At 35.0% G+C, this 11,995-nt stretch overlaps 1 protein-coding gene across 1 annotated transcript in view; it reads right to left on the bottom strand.

Moving 5' to 3' along the window:
* Positions 1-4,217: 4,217 nt before the first annotated feature.
* The window catches only part of Ccser1 (coiled-coil serine rich protein 1), a 1,089,958-nt gene continuing 1,082,180 nt past the window's right edge, over positions 4,218-11,995 (bottom strand). The window contains exon 11 of the mRNA XM_021190473.2: positions 4,218-4,806. Within this exon, the coding sequence (XP_021046132.1) occupies positions 4,324-4,806 (483 nt within the window). The 3' untranslated portion in view covers positions 4,218-4,323. The remainder of the gene's footprint in view (positions 4,807-11,995) is intronic.

Genomic DNA, 11,995 nt, shown 5'->3' with positions numbered 1-11,995 from the left:
ATTATGATGCCCGGAGAATAATGCTTGGATAAACTAAAAACTCAAAATAAATTTCTGTATTGTGTGTTTTCCATGTTTAGATATTAAATAAGTGAATAGCTTTTTCGATTTTCCTTGGGTCATGAGATTCACTTTTGATATTTAATTCTCTGATGTTTATGTTTTACCAGTTGTATAACAGATAAGGGAGCATTCACTGTATTAGAGAAATAAAAATCATAAAAGAGATGTTTGATATAACCATGAGATTACTGGAAAGAATATTTAATATAATATATGTAATATTAAATTGTAAATATTTTAATTTGCTGTTTTATAATCATTATACAATTTATCATCACAAATTGGTTCAAGTCAGTATAGGTCCCAAGAGGGGGTATGTGGACACATGCTGCTATTACCCCTATCTAAGAAGCTGTCTACAATTGACAACTGCTTGTAAAGGAAAATAATAGTTTTCTCCAATGGAGTCTCAATGGGTAAAGAAGAAGATGATCTACACAAAACAAATGTAATGATATGCTTGTAGGGTTGTTTTCTTATATTGCTTTGTTTGAGTTTATTTTAACCTTAGGGATTGATTATATATTATGGTTTCTGTTTTTGTGTTTTTATGGACTTTGTTTGTGTGCACTTCTGTTTGTGTGTGTATAAGAGAGAAATAAAATGAGAAATAGAAAACTTTATTATACATTATATTTTTATGTTGCAAATTATGGAGTAGATAATTTTTTTTAGTATTTTTAAACAAGAAACTAATGTGTGTTTGTGTGTGTGTGTATGTGTGTGTGTTTATGTGTGTGAATGAAGATGAGAAAGATCAAAGTGCCAATTAAACTAAGGACATATAAGAAACATATAAAAAATGTTATTCGGAAAAATAATGAAAAATAAACAAATTAAATTGCTTCAACAGAGATACACACTGTGATTAGAAAAAGATTGTTTTGGAAGCTATATAATTGTTAAACAAAACCTCAAAGTCAAGGTGGGGCTACTTGGAACTCCTACATAGCTACTGGTATGAAAACTTGAAAAGTAAGTTGATCATATAATGATGAGTTACATAGAAAATACAACTCACCAGTTTTTAAGAAGTCCTTGCTGTTTTACAAGCTAAATTTCTGGGAAAGTCAGTGAAAATGAGCAATTACTTTAAGAATGTGATCTTTAAGTGTTTAGTCATGGGGGGAAAAGGGTTGTAACTCTCATTGTGGAAAGAGGGAGTAATAGTTCGTCATGAGCATACAAAAAACAGAAAACAAAAATTGTGAAATATTAATTTAGTTCAAGAAGATTTAGATACCATGGAAGTCATAACATGTATCCCAGATTAAGTCTCAGAATATCTATGCATGGATACATAGGAAAAATATTCAGATTATTCATGACAATTCCATAAGTATGTTATGTTAAAAGACTTTATGTGTTCCATTTCCTTAAATTCTTTCATATTAACAATCATCCCATTTTCATGTCTACATGTCAACAAATAACGAAAAAAATAATAATAAATCCTTGACTAATGTGTGTCTCTAGCACTGCAACATAAGCATGTTGCTAGTGGTGGATTAATTGTTATACAATGGCAATAAGAGCTTCATTGCATCATTTAGACAAAGATGACTGTGAATGAGAGAAGCAGCGATAGTTTTGGAAATGGCTCAAGATTCTGTGGTGACACTTAGCATATAAAAATCTAGAAAACACAACAGCAAACTTGATATAGAAAGAAAGATTCGTATTCCTATGGTTACGAAAGTGGGAATCATTTATTTCAGGTAGACACAGTTGTCCTTCAAGGAATGACTCTTCTACACCTGGTGTTGAGAAGAGTCTGCAGCAGAAGTGTTACATGGGTATTCAGACTTAGCTACACAAATACATGCAAAGAAGAAAAAGGAGGAGACCATTGCTTCGTCAGAAAAACAAGCACTTTTTTTCCCTGGCATCATGTCTTTGGATATGTACCACCTTGGAGAAATGTATAAAACTGTTTAATATGTGGAACAGGCTTAGAAAACTAGAGATTTTAGTACAAAGAAATCAATTCACTGAAAGAATGCCCACGCGAGGTTGTTAGGGTGTATGATAGCCATACAGAGAAACTTCTGAAAGAACCCCATGCCATTGTTTCTGGCCAAACTAACATCATGGGCTTGCACCTTCTCTAGGCCCGAGTCACACTGGGTATCACATTGAAACTAGAACACAGATGAAAATACTGATACAGAACAGTCTCAAGGTGATCGTTCCAAAAATACCCTTCCTTTCAAAAGTGAGCAGGTTATCCCAGGGTTTCTTTTTGAATGTTTCAGTTTAAAAAAGGTCTGTCAAGAAAATACTAGTGTTCAAAACGTCTCTTAAAATGTCTATTAAATGACAGGATATTTTAAATAGATTATTTCTTACAAAGTATAATTCAAAAGCTATCTTCCAAGAAAACATAACTATAAACGTCAAAATGCAAATGAAAAACATTACTCATTTCCTTGCATATTTTTCCATATCCTGGAGGAAAAAAAATCCTTGTTGTGTGTGTCATGCTTGGGTATTTACAGTTGTAAAATATTCTAACAATAGAAACCAACATTCAATAGAAATCAAGCTGAATTCTACAACTAATCATTTTGTTTTATAATTTCACAAGTATCATCCAGCCCATAAAGCACATCCACATGAGGTTTGTAGCTTCTAGAGGATGTCAGGAATGCTAGGCAGCAAGCTGCAGTGCCTTTTCCTCTTTAGCAGAATTATAAACACACACACACACACAACACCAAGAGAACTTGCGTGATGTACATGTATTCACTAGCAAAATAGAATAAGAACAAGCATAGCCAAACTTCAATAATTAAAGCTGGGAGGGGCAACTCAGGATTCTTCCCCAAAATGTAGAGTTCAAATATATTTTTATATTAGGCAATGCATGTTCAGTGTAGTTCTATTAATAGCAGCTTAGGCAAATGGCATGCTAAAACTGCCATGTCATTTCCCCTTTGTTCTTCTCATTTGTGCATGCTGATGGATTCTGTCTGTCAGTGATTGCATGAGAAACAGCACGTGCACTGGGTTTGATAGTTTCATTACATCCAATATACTGAATGTGAGTAGTTACTAGCCCTGAACTTTCTCTTAAGGAAACGGTCATTTGATACTCTTATTAAAAGAGCATGATGCTTCTATTTAGCTTTTTTGATCTATCTCCTATACACTTAAGTACGCAAAATATTAGATCTTACATGTCAAAAACCAATATTTGCTACAAAATGAGACTCAAGCATTTTGGTTTGAGATTTATTCTGTAGATCCAATTGCCAAAGTCCACATATTTCATATTTTGTTGAAAATCTAGTTGAGTGTGTAGCCAGAATTTTATATATAAGTTACAAAACCCAAACCAAATCAAACCAGCCATTCTGTTTCTTAATTTAAAAATCATGCCTTAATGAGTGTAAAGTAAACCTAGATGTATATAAAAATAAATGAATATTTTGAAAATACAAAAAGTTGTAGCAAAAGAATATATATTTTAGACTATTACATCTTTGAAATGTAAATGAAAAAAAATGTTCTTTGTCCATGATGATAACCGTGTGTGCCATTTGACAAAGTTATGTTGACTGTCACTTCAGTCTGTGATATTTTGACACTTTCTATATCAGTAGGAAAACAAAAACAAAACTGAAATACTAAACCTTCTGAAGATCAGTGCTGTGACTTTCTATCCCTTGTGACCTAGTGTAACTAAACATTCTAAAAACTAAAGAAATGGTCCTTCCCTCCCAATAGCTCCACAAGCTTGAATGTTTGTTAACAGAGAGACAGATGTATCTCAGGTTACAGGCACACAAGCGTCATTCCACTAACAAATATACCACCTAGTATACGCTTTAAGTCTGTTCGGCTCTTTCTAGTAACTATGTAATCTAAAACTGTACAGTTCCTTCTCATATTCCTTCTAACCTACCTTATAGTAACAGCATAAACAGAGAGCTATTTGACCTTACTTTTTTGAAACGTCAATGCATATTAGCAAGTGATACAGAAAAAAATAGAAATAACTTATAGATTGCATAAGCCAGCAAGATCATCCCACTCATTCTACATATATGTTTCCATAGAGAAAGCAATGTCTTCTGAAAAATCCAACCTAGCAAGTCAACTTAAGTCAACTTACACAACTGTCAGTCTTAGGAATAAAATAAAAGCCCATACGTCTTTGCTTACAGCTAAAAATAAAAGTAGTAAAATGGGCATGACCACTCTTAGATGACACATGGAACAATAGTCATCTCTATTGTTCATAGGGTATAGATTTTTCTACCCATCCTGCTGGCCCAGAGTCTGGAACTCTGTTGTATGTAAATTGTGGTGGAGAAAAACATTCTTCCTGCTGTATGTGTGTAAGGAGATAGGTCCTCTGGGTGGCTGTCCAAATCTGCCTGTGAAGGTGGAATGCTGTCGGGACAGGGCTGCTGGGTCCTTTGGTTTTTCTGAGAACATGGGCAGCCCTTCTGGCTTAGCTGCTGGCTTCAGAAAGTTCTGTCCCATAGTTGTCCTGGAGTTCTGAGTCAGTTCTGATGTGACAACTTCGTGGTTTCCCCTTGTGTGTTTCATAACTCCTCCTAATTCCTTGTCCTTCAAGAAATTGCTTAGACACAGACCTGGGAGTTGGCAGATATTCTTGTAGGGACTTGTCTGGTCAGCTGTAGAGTATCTAAAACGGTCCTCGGTGGGAGTATGTATTGCTTTTCTGTCCCTTGTGCTGTGACTTTGACTCATGGTTCGATTTCGGTGTGTAGTCTGTGAAAGAAACAGAAAAGAAAAATCATCTTACAATGTCCCGTGCAGATAGAAATGATCACTTGAATCATTATGTATAAACTTGAAGCTTCTCAATGAGTGTGAGCAATATACCATGATTCCCCATGAAACTAAATCCCCAAGTATTATAATAATCTAGACAGCATTAAATGGTCAATTGACATGAAATGGCATTTTGAGTTTTGAATCCTACAGTTTTATCTTAAAGCTTTATGGCTGTGGGGTAATTGATTAGTACAAAAGGCCACTATTTTTTTAAAAAAATTATTTATTATTTATAATTATTATATCTAAGTTCACTGTAGCTGTCTTCAGAGGCACCCAGTTTGTCTCAGTGTTTCAGATGTCTACACTATCAAAGCAGTATCACTGGCAACTGCCAAAAGCTCTCTGTCAAAAGTGGAGAACAACATTTTTTATGAGTATAATCTTGGCTATGTAGAAGGCAATTTGACAGGCTTATCCTATCCTTAGCAAACAAACAAGACATTTAACATCCCCACCTACTCAGGGAACCTTTCGCAAGAAGGGGCAGAAAGGATGTGAAAGTTAGAGAAGTGTGTGTTTCAGGGAGAGCTGAGAATGCTGACAGCAGGGCACGAAATAACTGTTGTACTCTAGAACTCACACAAGCTGTGGCTATCTACACGAGGTAGGGCCTGAAGCATCCTTCAGTGGAAATGACAAGCTTTCATTGGGCCCCACTCTTCTCATTTATATTTGTATACTGATAATGGATGATGGAAAGGAGATCTTCTTCTGTGGTCCATATGCTTCTGTTTCTTTAAACTAACACCATCCATTGGTTCTGTAAATAATCCCGATTAAAATCATTATGTCGGCGGGTAAAGTAGAAATAAACCTAAAATGGGGTCTGCTTGAAATGACACAGTGCACTACCAAGAGTGGGGAGGCACAGAAAGAGTGGTAATATGTGTAATATTGAAATGCTCCGTGTACAAGACCTTAGGGCATTTTTGTTTTCCTCTATAGGTCCTTTAGACTCCGGTTTTGTGTTCTTATACTGTTTTATATTATTTCTGTGCATATGAACATATATGTCTCTAAGTCTATGTCAGTTCATGTACCTTTTCTTTTAATTTATCTTCTATTTGGTTTGTCCTATTTTGGTTTGTTTTTATTTTGTTTTATTATTATTATTTAGATGGGTTTTTGTTGTTTGTTTTCTAACAAGAGGCAGAATGGGTGTTGATTCAGATGGGAAGAGAGTATGAGAGGGTCTGCAGAATTTGGGGGAGGTAGAAGCCACCATCAGAATATATAGTATAATTGCTAAAGAAAAAAATAGAGTAAAAGAAGAGAAATAAAATGTCATAAAACCAATTCTATATAATCATATATGTCAATGAAAGATTACAGAAAAGAAGCAACCAATGAGCTTTTATATCTTGGCACTTCCACCTCAAGCAAGAAAGCAATGGCCTTATCCTGAGAAACACTGGCAAAACCTCGGCAGTGTCTCACTGCAATCATTTCCCTTTAGTGTGTCTCAATGATTAAACAGTCATGTATCATTTTTAATATTTTTATTCCATGTATATTATATATTTTGCCTCATTTAGATGTTCTAAAATGTTTGGTTTGCACTTTAGAAGACAGTATGACATTGAAGACACTTAATACTAAATGTTGCCTCACCAATATCAAGTTTAGACTCCCTTTCTATTTTAATTCTTTTACATATAAGACTTTTGAAAATAATCTTAACTGATTAACCAAAACAAAACACACATGAATCATTTACTTTGTAACTCAGTTAATGAAAATTAAAATAAATCTTCAGAATAGTCCATACTTTTACAAGTCTTCAGAAGAGAGTCTATTGCTGTGATCATTAGCTGGAATGGTTTATTGATTATGCATACTCTTCCCATTAATAATTACCCCCAATTAAAGGTCATAAATTCGATAATCTACATAGGTTGTTAGTTTCTTCATTATTAAGTTACCAAGTACTACATACACACACATGCACATACACACACATTCACACACACACACACACACACACAAGTATACACATATATTTTTTGATAGACAGTAGATGAGGTGAGTATAGATCTTTCAAAGAAACATGCTAATCTTTCAGAGGTCTTCTGTAGCCTCTGGTATTTTTAGTTGTATCTTTCTCACAACACACTAGGAATATCATGGAAGTACAACATATACTCAGAAGAAATAGCAAAGTTTTCATAACCACCAAAGCAATATGATATTATATCAATCTATTACAGATCAGGGAGTTTGAAACATAAATATTTCAAATGGCATTTTGTCAATACTGTTGAACATGAATCAAATATAAAAGATTGTGCAAGAGCAGCTGCTAATCTTCTTTCCCCAATATGTAGTTTTGAGAGATGGAAGTACACTCCTTTGGTAATAATGAGAGCTTAGAAAATACTCCCATTAAAATATCTATAAGTCAGTAATCTGATTTTTAAAGTGATAGCATTTTGTGCTATACTTTTGAAACCACTGCAAGCACTTTAGTCTCTAAATGTGAGTGACAGGGGTTAGATTAAATTCAGATATATCAAAAGAAAACCTTGAAAATTTTAAGAGTAACAGACACATATGAATCAAAATCAAGCTTCAATAGCATTTAACATTATTTAAAGTATTAAAATGATTTGAATAGGTAACTTCATTAGTTCAAAATAAGCATTAGAAGCACAACTTCTGGCAGTATAATAAGTGAACAACAGACTGTAATACACCATCTGTGTTCATCAAAGTTAATGAAAGTATAAAAAACCCAAATTTCATACATTTGAAATTCTGTAGCTATGACTGAAGCATTGGAAAGCATGATTGTTGTGTGACAAATAATTTGAAATGGAGAGTGTAGCAGCATGTTTTTATAGTTCTAGGACTGGAGGGAAATGCAGGAGAAATGAATTAGAGCAACCCTGGGCACCATGGCAAACTCCTATCTCAAAAGAAGATACTATTGGTAAATGTACAAACATGTATACTCATTTAATAAAATATTGCAATGTATATTGCAATGCATAGCATCTTATTTTCCATACTGTATGTTTATAAACTAAGTATCTTGAATTGTTCTTATCACACAATCTCAGTATACATTGAATTATCTTGAATATTTTTTACTTTACTTACAAATAATTTTCCACATGTGAGCAATTTTGTACCAAAAATACATGCTAGACTTCCTTTCCAATACCATTAAGTGATAGTTTTATATTTAGTTCCCTACATATTTTCAGATCATCCACCACCTTCACAGTTATTTTTCCTGTCTGTGAAAGCAAAGTCAGGAACTCCCAATTTCAGAAAGGTCTCCTCTTACTATTTCTAGTGGGTGCTAAAAATTGTCTTAATGGGATGCCCTTGGCACTGAGACAAAATAGATTGGCAGCACTTCCCATAACATACATCTGAAAGGAGACACACTTTAGAGACTGCTCTCTATAGGTTTCCAACTGAATTTGTTGTGTGTAACATATTATTATAGGACAAAAATGTCTTTCTTGTACATTTTAATCACACTAATTTTCTAACTATTTTTGATGAATACCTTTAATAATAATTGATTTAAACATTAGCAGGTAGGTTAGAGTTGAAATTACTTAATGCTAAGGAAAAAAAGGAGCTGGGCATAAGTTACTGAAAACTTTATGTCTTCATAAAATTCCAAGCAGGTCTTGCATCTTGAATGAAACAATCAAATTATAGAACACTGCCACAATTATAACCACACACACACACACACACACACACACACACACACTCACATATACACACACATACATACACACACAATAAATGTTTGTTTAAAAAGAAAAAGACCAGTACATATCATTTTATCTGAGTTTTTAATCATTTACAACTATGAAAGATGCAAAATTAAGCTAATAACCCTTTAATATGGTTCTTTCTAAATACATCTTATGATTTGCGAGTGTCAGGTACTCTGGGGATTTATAATCATTTTTTAAATATCACATTTACTTAACAAGTCCATTGTACTAATAAATATTAGAAACAGAAATCTGATTGGTTATAGCAATTAAAAATGCATGTAGTATGGTACATTTCATCTACAACTTTCTTCCACAGACTAAGGAATCAACAGAGTCCCAAGGAGAATAATTATACAGTGTCTGACTGACTCAGTGTGCTAACAAAGACTGTAAACACAGAAATTTTCTTTTTTAAAAAATTTATTTATTTAATATTATTTAATTTTAAATGCTATCCCGAAAGTTCCCTATACCACCCCCCGCCCCTGCTTCCCTACCCACCCACTCCCACTTCTTGGCCCTGGCGTTCCCCTGTGCTGGGTCATATAAAGTTTACAAGACCAAGGGGTCTCTCTTCCCAATGATGGCCGATTAGACCATCTTCTGCTACATATGCAGCTAGAGACACGAGCTCAGGGGGTACTGGTTAGTTCATATTGTTGTTCTACCTACAGGGTTGCAGCCCCCTACAGCTCATTGGGTACTTTCTCTAGCTCCAAGAGAATAGAGGAAACATGCAGTTATGCCGAACTAAGAAACTCTTTTGATTTTTCTCCATATTACATTTTAAGGAGATCCAATAAGGTACTCCTGAAATGTGCCTCATTCTTAGTCACTAACTGAAATATCAGTAACCTGGTCTGTTAAAGATATGTGATTAACCCTTTCCTTTCCGCACAGATGGACAGACTCTCTGAAGTGGTCTTGACATCTCCTGGGAAGGTCCACACTGTTGCTGCTATCTGCGTTTTGTTATGTTGTTGTTGTTGTTGTTGTGGTTGTGGTTGTGGTTGTGGTTGTTTTGATTTTATGAGACGGGGTTTCTCTGTGTAGCCCTGGCTGTCCTGGAACTCACTCTGTAGACCAGGATGGCCTCAAACTCAGAAATCAGCCTGTCTCCTAAGAGGCTCTGCCAGAGCTTGACAAATACAGAATAAGATGCTCACATCACAACCAGTGGACTGAGCACGGGATCCCCAAGGGAGGACTTAGAGAAAGAACTGAAGGAGTTGAAGGGGTTTTCAACGCAATAGGAAGAACAACATTATCAGCCTATCAGAATCCCTAGAGCTCCTAGGGACTAAACCACCAACCAAAGAGTATATACATGAAGGTACCCACGGCTCTAGACACATACACAGCAGAGGATGGCCCTGTTTGGCATCATTGGGAGAAGAAGCCCTTAGTCTAGTGAAGGCTCAATGCCCCAGTGTAGGGAATGCCAGGGTGGGGAGACAGAAGTGGCTGAGTAGGTGGAACAGGGTTATGTGATAGGTGGTTTCCAGGGGAGGAAAGCAGGAAGGGGATAACCTTTGAAATGCAAATAAAGAAAATATCCAATAAAAATTAATTAAAAAAACGAAGATATATTTGAGAGAGAGTCAAGGAAGATATAGGAGCAATTGAAGGGTAAGAACCTAGGAAAGTAATGCTGTAAATACTGTATTCATGGATGAAATTCTCAAAAAAATTGCCTGAATGTTAATATATTCACATATAGTCTTTCTTATACTGATACACCATGTTTGAATTAATTTGTTATGTTTTATTAATTTCCATTTATTTATTCTGTTTTAATTTATTGGGTAAAATACAGTAATGTACTATGCACAATATGCAACCAGATTTCTTTGAGAAAAATCCAACTAAAAAAATATAAGTCATAACCCTATTTATAATAGCCAGAAGCTGGAAAGAACCCAGATGTCCCTCAACAGAGGAATGGATACAGAAAATGTGGTACATTTACACAATGGAGTACTACTCAGCTATTAAAAACAATGAATTTATGAAATTCTTAGGCAAATGGATGTATCTGCAGGATATCATCCTGAGTGAGGTAACCCAATCACAAAAGAAGTTGTTTGATATGCACTCACTGATAAGTGGATATTAGCCCAGAAACCTAGAATACCCAAGATAATCTCCAAAACACAAGAAAATCAAGAAGAAGGAAGACCAACACGTGGATACTTCATTCATCCCTAAAATAGGGAACGAAATACCCAAGGAAGGAGTTGCAAAGACAAAGCATGGAGCTACGACAAAAGGATGGACCATCCAGAGACTGCCCTACCTGGGGGTCCATCCCTTAATCAGCCACCAAATGCAGACACTATTGCATATGCCAGCAAGATTTTGTTCAAGGGACCATGATATAGCTGTCTCTTGTGAGGCTATGCCAGTGCCCCCAGAGCTTGTGTCTTTATCTGCATATATAGCAGAAGATGGTCTAGATGGCCATTATTGGGAAGAGAGGCCCCTTGGTCTTGCAAACTTTATATGCCCCATACAGGGGAATGCCAAGGCCAAGAAGTAGGAGTGAGTAGGTAGGGAAGCAGGGTGGGGGGATGGTATAGGGGAATTTCGGGATAGCATTTGAAATGTAAATGAAGAAAATATCTAATAAAATAATAATAATAAAAAATATAAGTCATTTGTTCCTATTTTGTAATCTAAATTATTTAGTGAAAGAGAGTTTAAGAATTATGATAAATGTAAATGCACAGAATATATTGGTATCTCAAGTGTACTTAAGAGGGATGTTAAAGTCACACCATAAATAGATACTTGTGTGTCTCAATTATATTTCAGCTCTTGTCCCAAGAATAACTTTCAGTGGAAAGAATTGCTGAAATGAGTCACTATATCAATGAAGGGCATTACTGGAATCTCTGATCACGCTTCACATTATTATCTTGAGGGAATTTAGCTATTTTAAGAATCTTCTTATGTTCAAAATAATGCCACACGATACACCTTTTAAAAAGGATTTTTACATCCCTGTACAGTCTGTATTATTTGCCTCTGGTATTTTTTAGAAGCTTGTACCATTTAAGGGAAACTAGACAAAACTAAAATTCTGGGGATGTGCATACGGCAGTGAAGTGATGACTACAAGAACTTATATTTTCTACTGATGATAGGGTGACTTGATACTAGTTAAAAGCCCTTCAAAGTTTTTGCAACATCAAAAGAACATCATGAATGTGTACATGGAAATAAGAAATATGAAGGTGTTTTAAAATGAACTAATATCCATAAAAAAGAAATCACGGTATGCAAACTTATGGTCAATATATCATTGCACATATGTTATAAATATTCTTTAAAAGAAGCCTGAAATTTCAAAATGCATGCTCTCACTCCATAAAGAA

The sequence above is a fragment of the Mus pahari genome, chromosome 2, assembly GCF_900095145.1.
Source record: "Mus pahari chromosome 2, PAHARI_EIJ_v1.1, whole genome shotgun sequence".
Classification (NCBI taxonomy): domain Eukaryota; kingdom Metazoa; phylum Chordata; class Mammalia; order Rodentia; family Muridae; genus Mus; species Mus pahari.
The sequence above is the reverse complement of the archived record's forward strand: the minus strand, read 5'-3'. Positions and strand labels throughout refer to the sequence as shown.